Source organism: Vulpes lagopus, chromosome 7 (genome assembly GCF_018345385.1).
Source record: "Vulpes lagopus strain Blue_001 chromosome 7, ASM1834538v1, whole genome shotgun sequence".
Lineage (NCBI taxonomy): Eukaryota > Metazoa > Chordata > Mammalia > Carnivora > Canidae > Vulpes > Vulpes lagopus.
The window spans coordinates 63,624,703-63,647,485 of NC_054830.1; the positions used below are offsets into that span (position 1 = coordinate 63,624,703).

Here is a 22,783-nt window from a genome sequence, read left to right on the forward strand (position 1 = left end):
TTTTCATTAGACAGGACACTTAGCAACATCATACAGATTCTCTGAGCTTCAGCTTCCTTGTCTGTACCACGGGTTTAATATCACCAAGCAGTGAAAATTAACAGGACAGGAAACAAATGTTGGAGAGGATGTGGAGCAAGGGGAACCCTCCTGCACTGTGGGTGGGAATGTGAACTGGGGCAGCCACTCTGGAAACTGTGTGGAGGTTCCTCAAAGAGTTAAAAATAGACCTGCCCTACGACCCAGCAATTGCACTGCTGGGGATTTACCCCAAAGATTCAGATGCAATGAAACGTGGGGACACCTGCACCCCGATGTTTCTAGCAGCAATGTCCACAATAGCCAAACTGTGGAAGGAGCCTCGGTGTCCATCGAAAGATGATGGATAAAGATGTGGTCTATGTATACAGTGGGATATTCCTCAGCCATTAGAAACGACAAATACCCACCATTTGCTTCGACGTAGATGGAACTGGAGGGTATTATGCTGAGTGAAATAAGTCAATCGGAGAGGGACAAACAGTGTATGGTCTCCTTCATTTGGGGAATATAAAAATTAGTGAAAGGGAATAAAGGGAAAGGAGAGAAAATGGGGGAAAATATCAGTGAGGGTGACAAAACATGAGAGACTCCTAACTCTGGGAAACAAACAAGGGGTAGTGGAAAGGGAGTTGGGTGGGGGGTTGGGGTGACTGGGTGATGGGCACTGAGAAGGGCACTCGATGGGATGAGCACTGGGTGTTATGCTATAGGTTGGCAAATTGAACTCCAATAAAAAAAAAATTAAAAATCATCAAGCAGCCCTCTAAACATATCCTGCACAATAGAGCTTCCTGCGACAATGGAACTGTTCTTTATCCACTGATGTTATAGTCCCTGGCCACATGCCACTATAAAACACGTGGATGATGAGTATTACCATGGAGAATGGAAATTTTAATTATGTTTCATTTTAATTCATTTTAATTTTAGCAACCACCTGTGACTAGTGGCTGCCATATTGGACACAGCAACTCTAGACCAATTAATTCCACGTTTTCTACCTCTTCTTGAACCTTCTATCTCGTGGGGAAATGCTTATGGTATTTTTTTTCTCTCCCGATTAATTTTTGTTTTGAGAAATTAATAGGGAGGGAGGGAGGGACCTAAAGGGTCTCACAAAAATAAAGTACAGCAGTTCCTTTGGACCTGAAAATTGCTTTTGGTAAAGATACAAAGCAAAGTCTCATCTGTGCATGTACTTTTCTGCACTCAGAATATATGCTTAGACAGGATGAAGAGCAGGGCAACATGCAAAGTTTGGAAATAGCCCATTTGTCCCAAATGTGTAGCCCCAACAATCTATGTATTGAGCCAATTCGGAAGCTGTGTCTCTTCCTGCTCTTCTCCTTTGCAAACACTAATGCTCACTAGATCCTTTAATCTTGTTGTAAAATGTAGGTAGACCTGGATCTACATCTGCATCTGTATCTTCCAGAGCCTATTTGTCTGGGAACTCCGAAAGAGAAATCTCTACTTCGCAGCAGAACTCTTATCCTTTCTTTAAAAACAGATCTGCACACGCCAAGGTAGATTTCAAGAGTTGGGAGAAAGAAAATTCCAGGCAAAATATTCACTGAAGATCATACTTTTCGCCACAAAAGCTTCTCTTTGATGAGCTCTTGTTGCTGACAAAGGATGTCATGCCCTTTTCACAACAAATCTCTCCTGAGAATCCCTGTATCACATTCAAATGATGATGTGTCTCTGGTTTAGGATACTAGGTAATATTTTACCCAAGAAAGAGAAAGTTGAACAGTGACTGGAACCCAAGATAGTTTGTCTACGGAAGTTGTGTTTTTCCACACTAGTCTACATTCCAGTGCCTTGGACCGTGCTATAGTCTCTCAAAGAAGCCCTTTCTGCTGGAGAGTTCCAAGTAGAAAAATATTTCTCCGGTTGTGCTGAAATTTGCCTTCTTGTAACCAACCCCCCTCCCCACCCCGCAACATCAACATGCATCAGCGCTTGTTCTGTCCTTTGAGAGGACAAGGGACCAGCCAGTTCTGGCTTCCCTAGGATATTTACATGGCCATCCTGTCCCTCTCAACCCTGGCTTTTGCAACTACAGGATAAACACACACGGTCCACACTCATTCCTCCTACAAGATATTTTCCAGACCTTCTATCACCTGATCACCTCCTATAAAGATAAGAATCTGTTTGTGCTTTTTTAAAGAGTCTTTATAGACTAAGTCTTTCATTCTGAAATTTTAAAAGCCCTACCACCAGGACATGACCCTTCACATCTGACCTAAAGATCGCAAACTACAATCTAAAGTAATTACCCCTAGTTCTATCCTCAAAGGAGACATTAAACAGCCAGTTGTCTGCGTGAGAATATTTTACATTTTTAAAGGTTATTATTTGCTCATTATCTTTTTCCTCTCTGGCATAAATATTTCCAGCTCTAGAAAATCTATCTTTATAAAGTTTACCTCCTCCCCCATCAGCAATTTCTACAGTGCCTCTTTCATCTAGATCCAGGTTGCTACAGAGCTTAGGACAGGACTCAATGTGGAGTCAAGCTCAAGCTTAAGCAGAGAGAAACTATTGACCTGGGCTCATGCTTCATTTTGTTCCTCGTTGTGCAACACAATAGCAGCTACTCTCTAATGAGTGCCTACTATGGGCCCTACCCCATGCTGGGCGCTTTCTGTACTGATTTCTAATCCATAATTCCCCTTGGAAAGGCTTCAACTCATATTTACAAATAAGGTCATGGTTAGAGAGGATAAGTAGCTTGTCAAAGTCACAGAGCTCGTGAGTGGCATGGAACCCAGGTGTGGGTAGCTCCGAAGCCCGGGCACTTTCCTCTGTGCTGAAGATGTAATGGGTCTTTTCCAAAGGGCAAAAAATATCCACCTGCCCTCAGACCACCCTGAGCCAATGGGAAATACACAACCCGCAAGAAACACATTTCCTTCCTCCAAACAATGCAGCGTTTGGCTGTGCCAGGGCACGTCTCTTAAATACGCAGTGAAAAATCCTCACTCAACCCGTACTCTGGTCATTATTACCCTAGACTCATTGCCTCAGAGTCTCAACCAGCAACTCTAATGGCCTTTTAGATGGAAATTTAAGTCATTTAGCAACACACAAAAAAGTGTTGGATAGAAATCCAAAAGCATTTCAGGCTTGGCCTGTGGCCCTTCCTCATAAAAAAAAAAAAAAAAAAGGAAAAAGAAAAAGAAAAAGCTAAGAATTGATGGGAAGAGGGTGGAAGGAAGGACTTTGTGGAAGGCAAAGAGAGTTAAAGTGATTGCAATAGAGTGTGCAATTAATGAATATTTGTCCAGTAAACAAATAAGATGGGCTATGCTGTTTTAAAAGAAAAGAACTTGCCAAGTTTCTCTTCATAATAATTTTTATTCAATGGGCTGGTCTACATCACAGATCCACACATTCTTATTTAGGAAACTAATTTGAATAAGAAAGCATACTCAAAAGAAGTGTTTGTTTCCTTTTCTTGCTGCTGTTGTTTTGGGGTTTTGTTTGTTTTTGCCTAACCAGGGAGTGGATGCCCTAAGTAGATGTTACATGGATAACTAGTAAAAATATCAAGTATGAATATAATTAGGATGTGATGAGGATGTGTGGATAGGAAGTTCTTGATTAAATGCATAGCTGGTGCGTTCTAAGTCCCCAGATCCCTGCTCAGTCCTACAGAAATGCTTCTCGGTTCTGTTTTCCCTGCCATAATCCCTCTCCAGAGTTCACAAAGACGTTCTGTTGTTGTGCAGGAGGCAATCACATGGATCATATTGATGCATTCTATCATTGGAATAAGATCTTTCTGGAAAAAAAGAACCCCTATAGGATACGCATTCTAAATACTGCATCTAATTGACATATGTAGCTAACTCTGAATGAGCAAGTGTAAAAATAATAGCAAGGGCATAGAAAAATACCAATTTGGGAAATGATTGATTAAAAACTGAATATGGGGGGATCCGTGGGTAGCTAAGCAGTTCAGCATCTACCTTTGGCCCAGGGCGTGATCCTGGAGTCCCGGGATCGAGTCTCGTGTCGGGCTCCCTGCATGGAGCCTGCTTCTCCCTCTGCCTGTGTCTCTGCCTCTCTCTCTCTCTCTCTCTCTCTCTCTCCCTCTTTCTCTCTCTCTGTGTGTGTCTCTCATGAATAAATAAACAAAATCTTTCAAAAAAAAAAAAGAGGAGTATGAATGATTTCATTTCCTGTATATATCATTCTCACATGCATCCAGAGCATCTTTAGGTCAATATTATAACCACCTAAGGTTTAACCGTGTCTTCCTATCTACCCAATAATTTCTCAACCACTTTTGACAACAGCCCTTTCTTCTGCTGCCCTGATTGTCCGTACTAATAAATAGTCATAAGACAGATGAATAAGGCAATTTAGTGAAGTCAGTACTGCCTCACAGTAGCATAATCTCCTCCGTACTTTGTTGGCATCTAACCTTTCACTCTTTAAGGCTCAGTTTAAATTCTGTCCTTCCTGACCACCATTATTTTGACAATTCTTTTCATTTTTATCCCAAATTCCATAACCAGCTGTACTCTATACCACAAAATCAGCAATTTGCATTCCATCCTGCTTAGTTCCTTAAGTACTGAATGTGTGATTCCATTTTATTTATAATTCTATTGTTAAGGCCTCTGAGGGTAGGCACTTGGTCTTATGTTTATTTTAACCCCCACAGAGCTCTGATTATTGTGGAAAAATCAGTGTATTAGTCTGTTTGGGCTATTATAACAAACATACCACAGACTCTTATTTTGGCTTGAACAACAACAATTTATTTTTGCATGTTCTACAGGATAGAAGTCCCAAATCAAGTGCTGGGAAATTCAGTTCTGGTGAGGCCTCTCTTCTTGGCTTGCAGATGGCTGCCCTCTTACTGTGTCCTCACATGACCTTTCCTTCATGCACAAGCAGAGAGAGAGAGAGAAAGAGGGAGATTTCTGTCATGGGGTGACTCTTCCCCTCCTAACAAGGACACTGGCACTAACAGATTAAGGACCCACCCTTATGACCTCACTTAAACTTAAATACCTCTCTACAGGCCTTATCACCAGATATAGTCACATGAGAGGTTAGAGCTTCAATATATGAATGTTGGGGGAGGAGAGGACAGGATTCAGCCCATAACACGCAGTGACAATTGTAGAAGTACTTGGAGATCAGAGAACACACCAAAGAGGCTCACGGACATTCTTTCTGAGCCATCTCCTACCCTCCATCATAGTTGGGACTACTGGTTTAGAAACCTTCTATCAGATTTTCCAAAAAAAAACCTGACTTTTTAAGGTTTTAGAAATAAAGCAAGGAGAAGGGAAACCGAGGCTCAAAGAGGTAGAGTACTAGTCCAACGGCCACCTAACAGTTAAGGAGCTGGGCTGGAATTAAAGTTCACCGTGCCTTCTAAGCATGTTCATCATTTGAGGCTCTGCCTCCCAGTGCAGAGAGAGGAACCAACTGAACATCTATTGTGCCTACAGCCTCATATCACTACAGTGACTCACTCAGTGGGCTCACCAAGCAAATACTGAAGGGATTCATAAATACAGGAAAGATTTCTACTTAGTCTTTACTTCTATCATTTTAACCCCAACATTAGTCATTCGTTGTACGGAAAGAGAAATAGGAGAAAGAAAAGCTGTATGTCTTAGACCTAGAGCTGAGATCCAAATCCAGGTCTGGTCTGTACTATTCCAAAGTTTTGCTCCTTTCTCTATTCCCTGCTGTCTCCGTGTACTTCTGGAAAGTGAAAAGTGAGCGAAATCATCCCTTGGAGATGGTAATATTCTTTTAGAGACCAGTTTGCATCAACACCCCAGGGACGGAACATCAGAATTCCCTGGGAATTACGATACTCAGTAGATTCCGTGAGCATTAGATACTAACAAGCGTATTGTTTTCCCCCACCTTCTTGTAGAGGGGAGTTCTTCAAGAAGAGCACGAACAAGCTGATCTGGGTTCTACTCTGTGCTTCCACGTCCCCACATCTGCCTGAGACTGAGACACCCCAGGATCAAGAACGCAGAAAGCCCCAGCCAAACCCACCTCCACCATGGGGGCCGCGACTCGGCTGTTGGCAGGCATCCTCCTAGCTTTGCTCACCCTCACAACCGAAGGTGGGGTCCTCAAGAGAGTCATCCGGCACAAGCGAGAGAGTGGAGTGAATGTCACTCTGCCCGAGGAACACCAGCCAGTGGTGTTTAACCACGTCTACAACATCAAGCTGCCCGTAGGTTCCCAATGCTCGGTGGACCTGGAGTCAGCCAGTGGGGAGAAAGAGCTGGCCCCACCTTCAGAGCCCAGCGAGAGCTTCCAGGAGCACACGGTCGATGGGGAAAACCAAATTGTCTTCACACACCGCATCAACATCCCCCGCCGGGCCTGTGGTTGCGCGGCAGCTCCTGATGTCAAGGAGCTTCTGAGCAGATTGGAGGAGCTGGAGAATCTTGTGTCTTCCCTGCGGGAGCAGTGCACCACGGGAGCTGGCTGCTGTCTCCAGCCTGCCGAAGGTACACCCAGCCCCTCACTGCCCAGATGGGAGAAGTGATGAGCATGGCCAGATCCGTCACTTTGATTCCAAAGCACCTTCCCTGGGGACTGGCCTCACAAAGTGTTCATTGAGAAGAGATTTTATGGTCAAATAAATGTGGAGAATGTAACCATCTCCACTCTGCTCTTGGAGAACCTTAATGACAAATGCTTCTCAGAGGAGTTTCTAGGCCCCTGAGAAGTCTCTTGCTCGGAAAAAACCTTGTTTCACTTTAATGACCGGTTTCTAACACCTATTTGACCATGAGATCTACACATTCTCTATCCCAAAACCTATGGGCACATTATGAAATTCCTGACCCCAGATCACTCTCTGAAAAGTGCTCATCTATGGCCCTATCACTTCATTGTCCCAGCAGGAAAACTAAGACCCAGAGGAGGGTAGGATGCCTCATGGTCCTGCCACAAGTGGCCGAGTTAGGACTTGAACCACAATCTCCCACACCCTGGTGTTCGCACAAAGACACAGAGCTGCCTGTGGTCGTACAAAGTCTGGAAACTGGAAAAAATGTTCCAGTTTAAAGGCACCAACAACCACGATCACAATATGCATTGAGCCCTCTTTGTGCATCAGGTGCTGTCATTCTTTACCTCATTGAACCCTTCCAACAACCCTTTGAGATAAGGTTTAATACTCCCATTCTACAGATCTAACAGCTGAGACTCAAAGAAGTTAACCAACTGGCACATCATGACAAACCAGGGTAATGAGAGAGAGGAACTCTGAATGCCCCGGAGCTCACGCACCGCACCCCCCTCCCCCACCGTAATAGCCTGTATCCATTGGGTCCTTTTTTCAGAGATTTTGCCACTTTAGAATTATCTTCATCTTCACTGCCTAGAGTTAGGGCTATGGGAGTTTTGTCAGCTTCAAATCAGAGCTGAACATCTTTATTTCTGCCACCCTGAAAGAATGACCAGAAAGCACTTTGATAAGTTCCTTCAAGAGTAGACCTAGTCCCCGTAAGCGGAGGGGACTATAGGACATGCTCTAAGTTTCCAGGGGAGGGGGGAAAAGTTTCTTTAGGCACAAATTACTTTATCTTCCACTTTCATCATCTGCCTGGCAAAAAGCAGATGAGGTCACACAATACGGTGAATGCTAAAGAATGGGTTGAAGTCATCGTTTAGTGTGGTGCTGCCCAATAGGAATATAACGTGAGCCAGATATGTATTCCTGACTTTCCCGGTAGTCACATTAAAGAAATTAAAAAAGGAACAGGTGAAAATAGTTTTTAATCAACTATTTTATTTAACTGAGTGTAACCAAATTATCCAATTTTCCGGCCTGGAATCAACACAAAAATTGTTAATGGCCATTTTGCATTCCTTTCTTTAAACTAAGTCTTTGAAAGGCCGTATGTATTATCATGTGCAGCAAATCTCAGTTCAGACTAGCCACGATCCAGTTGTTTCCTACTAGCCTCATGTGCCCAGTGGCTACCCTACATGAAAACGTATGTTTAGATTCTCACCTTTCAAACTATTTGTTCTAATGGCCTTCTTCCCTGCTGTGAGGAAGGAGAAAAAACATATTAATGCGACTGTATTTGGGTGCAGAGAAAATGGAGTGAGCTTTGTTTCCTCTCCTTGGCTCCATGGAGACTACACCAGTCACTCCTGCAAGCTGAGCCAAGACGTTTTGTAGACTTCAAAGAGCTGGAATCATGTCAACCCCGACCATGTCTTTCTCAGATTAACCCACCACTGCAGCCTTCAGGATGAGGAGGAAAAAAGATAGATAGACGCACATGAGTGCTATGGGGGCACTCATAGTGCCCTAGTGACAGAAGGAGAAAGCCATTCCTGAGCTGCCTCATTTCAGTTACGGAAAATTAGAAAGTTTGGTCACGTCATAAACCCACATACTGACTTGAGTCAGCCCCCCCCCCCAAAAAAAAATCCAACTCTGCAAGAGAAAATCACAATGAGAACAACAGTAGGTCTGTGGTGTCCTCGCTTAACCCTGATACACCGCAGGAAACTAGGCTATTGGTCTCACTTGACCGATGAAGAAGCTGATCTCCAGAGCATCTAACTCCCTTTCCAAATGCAGCACAGCTCCCGAGCCAGATCAGAACTGAGCTCAGATCAACAAATATTTCTTGTGTGAAACAATTGTTCTCTTAATGTGTCTGACCTTGGCTAGGTGCAGGAGGAATCACATAGCCCAGCATAACACATTCCACGAGGCAATGATTTGTGATCCCTGGGGTCATGGGAATACTTGAAAATTTGATAAAAACTATGGATCCCCTCCAGGGTTGGGGGTAGGGGGGTGCAGACACACACACACACACACACACACACAGAGCTACACACATAAGTACACAATCTTTGCATGATTGTGCAGGTGAAGAATTCGTATCTCCACTAGTCAGATGTCTGTTCCCACCCATTCCGCGCACAAGGCAACCAGTTTTCGAGCCAGATAGAAACCTGAGGGTGCCACCGCCTTCTGCCTGAATTTGAATCTGGGTCTGGCAGGCAGTGCCAGGGAAAGCCGCAGCTTCTGCTCAGCTGCCCGCCTCTGCTCTGTCGTTGCAGGCCGCCTGGACACCAGGCCCTTGTGCAGCGGCCGCGGAAACTTCAGCACGGAAGGCTGTGGCTGTGTGTGTGAGCCGGGCTGGAAAGGCCCCAACTGCTCGGAGCCCGAATGTCCCGGCAACTGTCACCTGCGAGGCCAGTGCCTGGACGGCCAGTGCGTCTGCGACGAGGGTTTCACGGGGGAGGACTGCAGCCAGCTGGCCTGTCCCAGCGACTGCAACGACCAGGGCAAGTGCGTGAGCGGGGTCTGCGTGTGCTTCGAAGGGTACACGGGCGCCGACTGCGGCGACGAGGTGTGCCCGGTGCCCTGCAACGAGGAGCACGGCAGGTGCGTGGAGGGCCGCTGCGTGTGCCAGGACGGCTTCGCGGGCGAGGACTGCAGCGAGCCCCTGTGCCTCAACAGCTGCCACAACCGCGGGCGGTGCGTGGAGAACGAGTGCGTGTGCGACGAGGGCTTCACGGGCGAGGACTGCAGCGAGCTCATCTGCCCCAACGACTGCTTCGACCGCGGCCGCTGCGTCAACGGCACCTGCTACTGCGAGCAGGGCTTCTCGGGCGAGGACTGCGGCCAGCTCAGCTGCCCCAACGCCTGCACGGGCCGCGGCCGCTGCGAGCAGGGCCAGTGCGTGTGCGAGCCGGGCTTCGCCGGGCCCGACTGCAGCGACAGGAGCTGCCCCAACGACTGCCACCACCGCGGCCGCTGCGTGCGCGGCAGGTGCGAGTGCGACGCCGGCTTCGGCGGGCCCGACTGCGGCCAGCTCCAGTGTCCCAGGGGCTGCAGCGGCCACGGCCACTGTGTCAACGGGCAGTGCGTGTGCGACGAGGGCCACACCGGGGAGGACTGCGGCCAGCTGCGGTGCCCCAACGACTGTCACAGCCGCGGCCGCTGCGTGCAGGGCCAGTGCGTGTGCGAGCCGGGCTTCCAGGGCTACGACTGCAGCGACATGAGCTGCCCCAACGACTGCCACCAGCACGGCCGCTGCGTGAACGGCATGTGTGTCTGCGACGACGGCTACACCGGGGAGGACTGCCGCGACCTGCGGTGCCCCAGGGACTGCAGCGACCGGGGCCGCTGCGTGGCCGGGCGGTGCGAGTGTGAGCACGGCTTCACGGGCCCCGACTGCGCCGACCTCGCGTGCCCCGCGGACTGCCACGGCCAGGGCCGCTGTGTGAACGGGCAGTGCGTGTGCCACGAGGGCTTCACGGGCGCCGCGTGCCAGGAGCGGAGGTGCCCCGGCGACTGTCAGGGCCGGGGCCGCTGCGAGGACGGTCGGTGCACCTGCCAGGAGGGCTTCACGGGCCCGGACTGCGGGCAGCGCTCATGCCCCAACGGCTGCAGCGGCTGGGGGCAGTGCGTGGAGGGCCGCTGCGTGTGCAGCGAGGGCCACGCCGGGGAGGACTGCGCCCAGGGTGAGTTGCTGCAGGAGCCCGCCCCGGGGCGGCCTGCACAGCCGCAGCGCATGACAGGTGCACGGGCCACCTGTCGCTGGGCCACCCACCGGAGGGCTCGGAGGCTCAGGGCTGTCGTGGAACTGTCCCAAGGCCACCCCTAGCTCGAGCACCTCGGAGCTGCTGTCCGAGTCTACCCCCCTGGTCTACACCAAGTGTAACCCCGAGGGCCCTGTGGTGAGGGAGATGAAAGGAAAACAGCCGTTTTGCTAGACATGAGCCTTCTGTCCTACTCCCCACTGACACCGAACCCCAAAGAACCTGAATCCCTCTGTCTGAATGGAAGCAGAAATTCAGCACAATTTGAACAGACAGTGAGATTACGTAAAACCGTTTTAAACGCACACCCAGCTAGAGAATAAAGGCCAGTGAATCACTTAGGAGGCAGGGAGGTCGTGACTAACTCTTAACTCAGTTTTTCATGACTATATTTGACCCCAGGGATTACGGGCTCCTGAAAGGAGCGCTATCCAGACAGCCCGGGCGCAGTACACAGTAAGCACTCACTAGACCCGGTGTGAGTGAAAATACAGCAAAGAATGACACTGCGGGCGTTCGGTGACAGTCCTGTTTGTGGTCCTCTCACCCACCCACACCATACCTGCTGTAATAGAGAATTTCCGCCCTGACTAAAGTGTGGTTGAAATGAATAAATAAATGTGGCTAATGTGCCCAAGGCAGGAAGCCTCGCTGGGAGGAGCGCCGGGCTAGCCGGGAGGAGGTGTGAGTCCCTAAGTTGATGAGATGAGCAAAGTTAGGCAAGTCCCTCAGCCTCGCTCACATCTAGGAAATGAAAGAATTGGACCAAATCAGTCCCAGGCCCCCTTCCAGCACACGAGGGGTGACCTTGAGTTCAGAGCAGGGAGCTGCACTCGGGCGGCCTGAAGCTGAGCTGAGGTCCAGAGAGTAGAAAACTCAGAGGGGCCAGGTCACAAGGAAAGCTGAAGGCCGCACTGGGGACTCAGGACTTGAGCCCGAAGGCCACCAAAGGTTGTCAGGTCGGGTCACAGCAGGAGGTCCTTGGTGAGTTTTTCATTTTAGGGAATGGGAGCTGGATTGCAGGGCTCTGTGATAGACAGTGGAAGGGACAAGTGAAGGGAAACAAAACGACAGCGAATCTTATAGGGGACCCGACTGACCCCACTGACCCCAGCCGTCCTTTCGTATTCCTGCCAGTGTCCCCTCCGAAAGACCTCATCGTGACAGAGGTGACGGAAGAGACCGTAAACCTGGCCTGGGACAATGAGATGCGGGTCACGGAGTACCTCGTCACCTACACACCCACCCACGAGGACGGCCTGGAGATGCAGTTCCGCGTGCCCGGGGACCAGACATCCACCACCATCCGGGAGCTGGAGCCCGGCGTGGAGTACTTCATCCGCGTGTTCGCCATCCTGGAAAACAAGAAGAGCATTCCCGTCAGCGCCCGAGTGGCCACTTGTGAGTGTGCAGAAGGCTCCCCCAGCCTCCGCAGCCTCCACTGCCCTTGGTTTGCCCAGGACACGACCCGCCCCCGCGACTTACTGCTTCACCTTTGCCCCCATAGCTGCGCGGCTGTCCTTCCATCGTTGCACCGATGAGGACCCCGGCATCCAGTCCAGCCCACTGAAACCTCCTTTAACGCAACCCCTCATCTACTACTTCATTCAACTCACAATAACCCTGTGAGATCGGGACAATTATTAACCCATTTTACGGATGAGAAAGCTGAGGCTGTAAGGTCAGCATCGCATCCCGCAATCAGACTGTTAATAAGTGCTGGAAGTGGGACTTCATCCCTGGCGGTCTGGTTGCAGGTTTATGCTCTTAACCACTCTACCAAGACCTTTCTAGGGTGCTCATTGTTCACATATCAAAAATAAATCAATAAAAAATAAAACAAAGAGTAGAAACATTAGGGTTCCAGTTACTCCTTTAAGAATCCAACTTCAGTACAATTAGCCTCATACCTAAAGAGCAAGTTGTGGCTAGAAACTGGTCCTTATTTTTGCTTAGTAAATATACCACGGGCCACCACGTATTGAACGTATGCCGTGGGCCAGGATCCATGCCCAGCGGTCTACAGGCAGCACATGGCTGAGTCTTCTCTACATTCCCTTACGTACCTCTTCCTCCTGAGCAAAGAAGCCGAGGCTTGGGGCGCTTCGTGCAACTTGTCCCCGCACACAAAACTTGCAGTGGCGGAGCTTAGATTCGAGCCCAAGTCTGGCTGATTCGAAACCCTGTGTTCACATGGCTCAACCCTGTGAAACTGCCAGTATTTACCCATATGGTGGGTCCTAATGCTAATTTTCATACTGCCTGGCAGTAAACAGCAACCCGGATGTGGTCAGAAATAGAATCCGGCTCTGACAGGGCTGGGGCACCCACCAGTGGGGCTTGGGGGAATCATCACTCTGTCACCACCACCACCCCAAATATGCAGCCATCCTTCCCTCTGTTCTTCCTGACAGACTTGCCGGCACCTGAAGGCCTAAAGTTCAAGTCCATCAAGGAGACGTCTGTGGAAGTGGAGTGGGATCCTCTGGACATTGCTTTTGAAACCTGGGAGATCATCTTCCGGAATATGGTAAGGAGCACAGAGGAGCAGGCATATTTGGCCTCGAGGATCTGAAAGACGGTCCCAGGGCTCTACAGACTCATATTGGCTTTATTTCCCTAGCTTCTGGGGGAGGACAGGGCTGTGGTTAGCCCCTGCATGTTTTCCCCTATATCTAAGGGGTTTCAAGAAGTCGGTAAGTGTAGCCCTGAGGGCTGTGAACTCAAGTAGATGTTAAGCCATCTCTGGGTCCCCTCTGCTCCTCATATTCTGGCAAATTTCTACTCAGAGGCAAAGAAGAGGAAAAATGACCTCTGTCTCCAGATGCCCCAGGCATATCTGAGGTTGAGCATCCTTTCTGTCTGGGCCTTAAAGCACAGAAGAGGCGAGGAATCAGGTTCCTGAGACCGAGCCCGGCCACTAACTCACTGGGTGCCTATGGGACAACCAGCCAACTTCTCTGATGCTTGCTTCTCGGTCTGTCATAGGAAGGATGGAATCTGTGGCTCTAGAGCTACTTTGGCTCTCACATTCTGTCCCTTGGCTGAAATGTCACAGGAGTGAGTAGAGAGGTTAGCAAGAGGGAGATGTCAACTCCAGAAGTGTCCTTATCATCTGTGTGTCCCCAGTACCTGCCACGCTGATCGGCAGCCCAGTGAGAGTTTAGCGAAGAAGTGGATGTGGAAGGAATGAGTCACAGAGAAGAAGAGGTTGGCACCTCCTTTAGGTCTTACCGAGGTCCTCCTGTCTTCCAGAATAAAGAAGATGAGGGAGAGATCACCAAAAGCCTGAGGAGGCCAGAGACCACATACCGGCAGACTGGCCTGGCGCCCGGGCAAGAGTATGAGATCTCTCTGCACATCGTGAAGAATAATACCCGGGGCCCAGGCCTGAAGAGGGTGACCACCACCCGTGAGTACCACCTTTAGTAGCGTAGACACTGTGACATAGCTGACTGTCCCCCATAGTGCCTCCGCTCGATAGCATTTCCTCTTGCATAGTTTCTGCATCAACCAGATTTTGCTACGTAAAAAAAAAAAAAAAAAAAAAAAAGCTTAAAACAATGATTTGTGGCTTAAAACAATGATTCTGCACATTGGTGATTTGGGGTTGGGCTCTGCTGGGCAACTCTGTTTGAGACCATGTTTTGCATGCTCACTTATGCATCTGTGGGGGTTGGGGGCTGGTCGGCCCTGGGTGGCCTCAACCAGGATGTGCCTTTCTGCTCTCTCAGCCTCCAGCCTGCTAGCCTGGGCCTGCTCACGTGACACTGTATCACTTTGTCAAAGCAAATCTCAAGGCCAGTCCAGACTTAAGGGGTGGGGAAGCAGACCCATCCCTTGATGAAAGGAGCCTCAAAGCGATTTCAAAGGGGGCACAGGGACAGGAAGATAGATAAGAGAGACCACTGTAAATAGCCCACCCCATCATCTAATACTCCAGTCCTGTGAAAGAGGTAGGACACATACTATAGCTGCTACTTTTCAAGAGTAGAAACTGAGGCTTTGGGAACCTAAATCACTCTAACAAAGACCACATGGTTAACAATGGGCTGCCACGAGGCCACAATTGTCAGTGAGCATCTAGACTTTCACCTCAGTTACCACTGGCATTGACTAGGAGCTGGTCTATGAAGAGTGTCCATCCCGTATCTCCAGTAGGAACATAAGTGTCACTCAATAATAAAGATGTCAGAACTTCTTGGAGGTAGATCAGAATTCGGCACTACTAGATCCCTTGGTGGGGGGGCGGGGGGGAAGAAAGTCTGAATTTGGGATCATTCTACCAAGAAGCAAAATCATAAACATCAATAAATAAATTTATTTTGCGCTGCCATTTGGGAAAACCTCTGTATCTCCTTCAGGATAGCGCATGTGCCAACTGTATAAGGAATTGATTCCTTTTGGCAAGAGTTGTCGGAAAAATTAAATCTGTTGACTAATGACAAGAAAGAACATCTTGCATTTAAATATTTGCACATTTTGCCTAGCTCAGAGCCAACTCCTAGATTGTCTCCTCTATAAGCAAGTGTTTTCCATCATTCTGACACCATCCCTCTGTGGTAGGTAGAGAGCGGTATCAACAGGAAAAAAATCATTAGATCACCAGAAAGGCAGAGAAAAGACCCAGTAAATGCTTACCTGCTGTAGAGAAGGCACACCAAAACTACACACACACACACACACACACACACACACCCAAAAAAAAACACCATTTCTTTTATCTGCCTCTTTCTTTTTAATCTAACTCTGGGGATTAGCTGCTTTATTCTTCATGTAGGACAAACATTCCAACACCTGAAGTTCCATAATCACATAAATATCAACACTAAGAGGCAGACACTTATGTGTTCATTTTGCTGGTAGCTGAACTTTATCCAGGTTTAAAGGTTAACCTTAAAGTTTGGGTAACAAAGCATTTTTGGCTCCTTCTCTCTTCTTATCTGTGTAAGACTGTATCATAACCATTTCTGGCACCTGGATGCTTTTGAGAGTCCTTTAAAGGAGCAAGAGCATGGGCTGTGGACCCAAACAGACCTGAGGGTGAATTCCAGCTTCATTGCTCACCATCACCTTGTGCAATTCTTTTTCTTTAATCCCATGACCTACCATCAGGAAAATGGGTTTATGGTGTCCTTGCGGGGTCATCATGAGAGTTAAGACATACACGACAAAGCATTGTGCTTGGCATGTAGTTGGCACACAGCAGTGCTAGTATCCTCTTATTCAAGGGTCTCAAGGGTCGCTGGGGGGGGTGAGGGGGAACATCAGTGAGCATGACTCAATCCCAACTTCTTACAAAACAGCTGCTAAGGCTAGTAGCAGGCGTGGTCTGGGTGCTTGCTAGCATCTGTAAGAACACAGGACAGGCAGGGTCACTGTTGAATTGTAGTTTTGTTTTCATTGTGTATCTTGTGGGCTCATTGTCCATAAGCTGAGACTGATGCGCTAACACTTAGAAGTCAAAAAATAGACTCTGCAGGTTTCTTATAATCAAATATGTCTTATCCCTCCTTCTCATTCTCCATATAACACTGAAGTTCCTTTCATCTGATATCATCTCCTCAACCAATGCTGAAAACACAAACTTAGCTATTTTTAAATTGAAGAAATAAAGAAACATTGACTAACTGCCTAAATATCTTAATTTTAGGCATTTACCAAATGCTTGGTCTGTTTTAATGTTTGCATTAAAATTGTTTATATACTTAGAAAAAAAGAATTAAGACATAAATGACAAAGTCTGACACTCTGCTGGGAATTAAAAGGGGTCAAAGACCCACTCTCTAAATAAATGAATTTAGATCCCTATCTAAATTGAATAATACAGCTTGAATAAACTATAGAGAAATATGTTACAAAAGAGTGAAAAAAAGTGCATGAGGATTCTCTTATTTTTAATTGTGCTAAGACTATTTAGAATGAGATTTACTCTCTTCATGACTGTTGTCAGCTGCAGACACTGTGTTGTCCAGCACATCTCTAGAACTTACCGTACATAACTGAAACTTTATACTTCTTGGAGGAGGGTGTATGTGCTCCTCTGATTACAACAAGGGTCAAAGAGGACACGTAAGTGGGGTTTTGAGGGATGAATGAGAGATTTTTAGAGGGAGCAGGATCAATCTCAGGACGAAGACACAAAGGAACAGCAAGTGCAGAGGCCAAGAGGTGAGAAATAGTACGCCATGCCTGCCATCACAACACAACGGAACACACACAATACAACACGACAACATGAGGGCAGGTGGGGTGGGAGGAGGGCTGAGATGGAGGCACAAAGATAGCGAGACTTGGGACAGCGGTGACTTTCTGCCTGAATTCTTTCCTCGTAAGTAATTTTCCACACCTGGCCAAGGCAGGGATGGCCTCAATTGTGGGCTCCATAATTCTAATGGAGAAGTTACCAACCATCCAGGGAGTTTTGCCTAATTAAAAAGTCAGAGAGACTAAATCAATGTTTTGTTTTGTTTTTTTAAATGAAAAAGGCCCTTAGCATGTTTCTTCAACTCATGAGAACCATAGTGATAATAACAGGGCAAGGTGCATTTATCATGTAACTGCCATGCTCCAGGCTCTGTGCTAGGTGCTTTGCAAGCATTATCTCCTTTAATGTTCAGTAAAACAACAAACCCTGCAAGGTGGTTGTCATCATCTTTCTCTATAGCTTGTCAAATGGGAAATCAAGACTCAGAAAGACAAAATAAGGTCAGTTGGTCAGTATACACTGAACTCTCCAGAAATGCAGCTGGATGGTTGGTTGCAAGTCCCTCTCTGCTCAGCCCTTGATGCTGGCCCCAATCTCTGAAACTACTCTGTCATCTGCCTGTCACAGGCTTGGATGCCCCCAGCCAAATCGAGGTGAAAGATGTCACGGACACCACTGCTCTGATCACTTGGTTCAAGCCCCTGGCTGAGATTGACGGCATTGAACTCTCCTACGGAATCAAAGATGTGCCTGGTGACCGTACCACCATAGATCTCACACATGATGAGAACCAGTACTCCATTGGGAGCCTGAAGCCAGACACCGAGTATGAGGTGTCTCTCATCTCCCGTAGGGGTGACATGTCCAGCAACCCGGCCAAAGAGACCTTCACAACAGGTAACAGGCCTTCCCCTGTCAACAGCCAGGAAAGAAAGGATTGTGTCTTCCAGGCTCCTTTGACAGTAGGAAAATAGAAAGGGAGATTTCATTCCTTTAAATGTTTATTTTAAAATATTGTAGGAGTTAGACTTTAAAGGAAAAAAACTATACCCACATAACCTTCTAAAAAAAAAAAAAAAACAGCAGACATAGAAGATGCTGGTCTCACAATCTCAGACCAAAAAAGTGCTGATTAAAATAAAATTCAAATAAATATTTTCATAATGAAGTATAGTTTAATAAAGCATAGTGACAAAGACGCCTGTAACCTCTTAGCCTGTGGCATTCCTTTAAAAGTCCCAGAGTGTCAATCACTAATTCAATAAATATATTTTGGAGCTCAGTAAGCACCATATGAGTTATTAGAAATACAGTGATGGGCACAATAGACCAGTTCTTAACATTCACAGATCTTATTTATTTGTAAGTTTCTATATAGTTTTTTTAAGCATAAAATCTGAGGAGCTTGTGAATGACTAGAGTATCACATACATCAATAATAGGGAAAGGTAAAAAAATGAAATGAAATGAAATAATGGGGAAAGGTGCCAATATGTAGTATTTATTTAGATCTGTGCATCAAGTATTTGTGTGGGTGGGGACGATTTTGTCGTTTTGCTCCAATGGCAGGTGCCTTTCATGTCTCAGCTTGAATTGTCAGACTCCCAGTCTCCTGGGCACCTGTGTTTTCAATATAAATGTCCCTTCCTCTTCCAAATAGGCCTGGATGCTCCTAGAAATCTCCGTCGTGTCTCCCAGACAGACAACAGCATCACCCTGGAATGGAGGAATGGCAAGGCAGCTGTTGACAGTTACAGAATTAAGTACGCTCCCATCTCTGGAGGTGACCATGCCGAGGTCGAAGTCCCAAGGAGCCCGCAAGCCACCACCAAAACCACACTCACAGGTGAGCTCCACCTCCCAAATCCAGCTGACCCATCAGGAGGCATGTCCTTGTTTTGCAGCCCTTCACATAGAGAAAATAGTGCAATTCCCAGCTATCCCTCCCACTTGGACTTCAGGGAGACAGTCTGTAGAACATACCAGACAATGAGAAATCATAGCTTCCAGCAACAGGCAGCTCAGAGCTATTTTGATGATCCTTTGAAAGTCTTTCCAGTTTGGGGCTGACTATCCACCTGCATGTTCTCTCTTAGGTCTGAGGCCAGGAACTGAATATGGGATCGGAGTGTCTGCTGTGAAGGCAGACAAGGAGAGCGATCCAGCCACCATCAACGCGGCCACAGGTGAGGCACTCCTGGGTCCCCATAACCTCTGGGCTGGTGCTGGCAGATGTGCTGGGGCTCGGGAGGCAGAAAATGTACTTTGAAAGGAACAGTACATGCTCAGAGGAGAAAGGGACCCCTAGCATCATTTAGCCCAGATGTCTAATTCAAAAGTAACATAAGCACGCCGCATCTAAATGATTCTGAAGGGGAATGAGATTTTTTTTTTTTTAGGAGAAATTGGAACCAGATTTTATAAGAAACCTTTTAAGCTAGTAATCAGTACCATTTTTTAATAAACCATGAACAAATCAAAACATATCTGGGAGGTTTTCTCTTAGAAAACACCTGACTTTTATAGTATAACCTTGTTCTACAGATGATAAGTAGCAGGAACATAGTTTCAGACTATGGATAAGAGTCCACAGTCTTTACCCATTTCCATCCTGAAAATACTCTTTTTCATTTGCTCTTACCCATTACATCCTGAAGCTCCCGCCTCTGGATGAGGGTGGTGAGGAGCTGTATGATTTGAAGCCACTGATTCTTTCTTCAAGGTTTGCTTTGTTGTTGTTTTTCCACCTGGAAATTTTGTTAAAGAAAAGAAAACTCTTCCCTCTACTTCTCCACCAGTCTCCTCCTTACTTCCCCCAGGGACTGTGAAGAAAGAGGTCCAGTGTGCAAAGAGGATGTAGATCATGCCTCACAGGGCTTCCTCATTATGCAGGACCCAATGCTGAGCACTCGCGCACCTATTCTTTTTCATCTTTTTATTTTGAAGTAATTGTCAAGTCACATGCTGTTGTGAGAAATAATACAGAGAGATCCCCCTAAACCCTTTGCCCAGTTTCCTCCAAAGGTCAAAAACTGTGTAACCATAGAACAGTAGCACAACCAGGAAACTGACACTGATACCATCTATCAACTTTATGCACATTTCACAGTTTTACATGCATTCATTTTTGTATGTGTATGTATTTAGTTCTATGTGGTTCTATCATAAGCAGCCATCAATACAGTTAAGACACAGAATAGTTCCATCACTAGGGTCACTTTTGTCCCCTTTTTCATAGCTGTGGGCACCTCCCTCCTGCCCCCTCTCCCTAACCCTGGGCAATCCCTAATCTTTTCTTCATCTCTGTCATGTTGTTATTTCAAGAATGCTACATAGAAGGAATCACACATACAGTACGCAGCCTGCAGAGACTGGCTTTTTAACTCCACATAATTCTCTCAAGGTCCATTCAAATTGTTTCTTGTGTCAATAGTCAGTTCTTTCTTTTAGATGCTTTCAATCGAGTAGTATTCCATGGTATGCATACGCCTCCGTATTCTTTTTAATCTTCCAAAATTCCAACAAGGCACTGTACAACAGCACCTTAGAGAGGGGAAAACAGACTCAGAAGGAAAGCCACCTGCAGCCACATAGCCCCTGGATGGCAGAGCTGGAATGCAAGCTCCCAGCTCCCTTTCAGCCCCAGAAGCAGCCCTGCCTTCCAGCCTGAGAGGCGTGTTAATCTCCCTGCTTTCCTCCCAGACCTGGACGCACCCAAGGACCTTCGGGTGTCTGAAACTGCTGAGACCCACCTGACCCTACACTGGAGGAAGCCTTCAGCCAAGTTTGACCATTACCGCCTCAACTACAGCCTGCCCTCAGGCCAGCCAGTGGAGGTGAAGCTCCCCAGAGATACCACCTCCTATGACCTGAGAGGCCTGGAGCCTGGGAAGGGATACTCCATCCTCCTGACAGCAGAGAAGGGCAGGCACAAGAGCAAGCCTGCACGGCTAAATGCATCCACAGGTGAGGTCAGCCTCTGAGCTCCCTCCAGATCCTCTGTGGGGCCTAAGGTTCGCACACCCATAAGTCGGGCCATCTTCATAAGGGAAAGTCGGGGGGGGGGGGGGAAGAATGAACAACTTTCTCTACTTATGCATCTTCTACGGAGCACTTTGAAGGAAATATTCACTTACCATTTCCTCTCTCAGCTGACTCAGCAGTCTTCTTGCTGGGAAATCACTAGCATTTTTAAGATATTTCTTCCCAAGGGAACTGAAAGCATCAGGGTTTGTGTTTTTCTTTGGTGTTTGTTGTTGTTGTTGTTGTTGTTCTTCTTCTTCTTTTAAATTAATTAATTTTGTGCATTTTACAGAGTCTTTTAAATTGTTTCTTATATTTTGGCCCCCTTCATGAGACTAACAATTAATTTACTTTTCACTTTTTTTTTTTTTCAAGATGACCAAGATTTTGGTAAGGATGTTTTGATTATTTCCTGCTAAATGTTTTTTTAAGTTGACTTCTTATTTATTTATTTATGTTTAGTAATCTCTACACCCAACTTTGGGGCTCAAACTCATGACCCCAAGATCAAGAGTCGTGTACTCCACTGACTGAGCCAGCCAGGCACCCCTCCCGCTAAATGTTTTTGTTTCAGGTCTTTTGCTTCCCTCTAAGGTTACCTGAGAAGTTGCATATGATCCTTTGAGGCTTGCACAGCACCATCCTCGTTTTCTTTCCTCCTAGTCTTAAAGAAGCAAACTTGATTTTTCCATAACAGCTAAATCCTGATTGCCAGTGTTCCTTCTTCCTGATTATCCTATTCCTTGTACCTGCTGCCACAGTTCCTCAGTAGCCAAGTTGAAAAAATAATCAGGAAAAAAAAATTCATTCTTCCTATATGAAAAAATATGTGCACATATAACTGTGGCCCCAAACTATTCAAGAAGTATAGGTGGAAAATGTTAATTCTTCAGGGCTTGGCAAGTAATAGTCTTTCATTTAAATTTAATTAGTCTTTATTGAGGACCCACTGAATACATTTTAGTGTGCTGATATTTGAGGGGGAAGTGGGGGGTCACGTACTCGGCATTGTTATTTTTACTCATGTGTTCCCTGTCCGTGGGGAAGACTGGATAGTCAGAATGTCAGACAGAACAATGTCAAGGAAAGGGGGTGAATGGGAGAATCAGGGGCAGCCAGAGAAAGGGTCATGGCAGAGATGTTAGTCTTACACAATCTCAATAAGCAGGAAAGAGGTCATAATGATGGGCAAATTTGTAAATGCCTTGAGGAGTCTTTGTCATTTATGGGTACCTTCACCTGCAAAAAAACAGAGAACTCAAAAAATGTCACTTAACCAAAATGGGAGTTGATTTCTTCTCCTAAGGTAAATCTGAGACTAGGTGGTTCAGGTCTGGCATAGCAGTTCCAAGTTATCAGGGACTTAGGCTCCTTCTCTTTTTCTGTTCCACCATTCTTAGTGCTTGGTCCATTCCCAAGGTCACTTTCATGTCACAATATGGCTGCTGCAGTACAGCCTTCACGTCTCTGAATGAGGCAGCCAGAAGGAGGAAGAACCAAAACCAAGGAGTACCTCCTAGATGAGTCTTTCTGGAAACCTCACCATTGACTTCTGCTCATATTCATGGGCCACTCCAAGCTATAAGCAAGTTTAGGGAAAGTGGTCTGGTTCAGCTTGTTCCTGCCCACATAAAATTGTTGTTTATAAGGGAGAGAGAAGGGATATTTGGTAGACAAAGAGTAGCTTCTTTAGAAAGTCTAAGGTGAGCTCAAGTGGTCAATTGTATTGACTCTGCACACGTACTGCTTCCAACCCAGCTATGAGATGATCATCAAGGGTGATCTGGAGGGACAGTTGAATCCTAGATAAAGGAGGGGCAAGATAAACTCCAGAAGAAAAAAATCTACGGTAGAGATTTGAATGTTTCAGCTTTATAAACATGAGCTTGTCATAAGATGTCAAGGGACAGCAAATGAACCAGAAAA

General features: G+C 46.7%; 1 protein-coding gene across 5 annotated transcripts in view; it reads left to right on the top strand.

Moving 5' to 3' along the window:
* TNC (tenascin C) overlaps window positions 1–22,783 on the top strand; it is a 91,632-nt gene that overhangs the window by 21,996 nt on the left and 46,853 nt on the right. For all 5 annotated transcript variants that reach the window (XM_041762606.1, XM_041762607.1, XM_041762609.1 and 2 more), the window contains exons 2-10: window positions 5,960–6,551; window positions 9,139–10,548; window positions 11,764–12,027; window positions 13,041–13,156; window positions 13,882–14,038; window positions 17,462–17,731; window positions 18,495–18,680; window positions 18,931–19,020; window positions 20,537–20,800. In XM_041762606.1, the coding sequence (XP_041618540.1) occupies window positions 6,095–6,551; window positions 9,139–10,548; window positions 11,764–12,027; window positions 13,041–13,156; window positions 13,882–14,038; window positions 17,462–17,731; window positions 18,495–18,680; window positions 18,931–19,020; window positions 20,537–20,800 (3,214 nt within the window). In that variant the 5' untranslated portion in view covers window positions 5,960–6,094. The remainder of the gene's footprint in view (window positions 1–5,959; window positions 6,552–9,138; window positions 10,549–11,763; window positions 12,028–13,040; window positions 13,157–13,881; window positions 14,039–17,461; window positions 17,732–18,494; window positions 18,681–18,930; window positions 19,021–20,536; window positions 20,801–22,783) is intronic.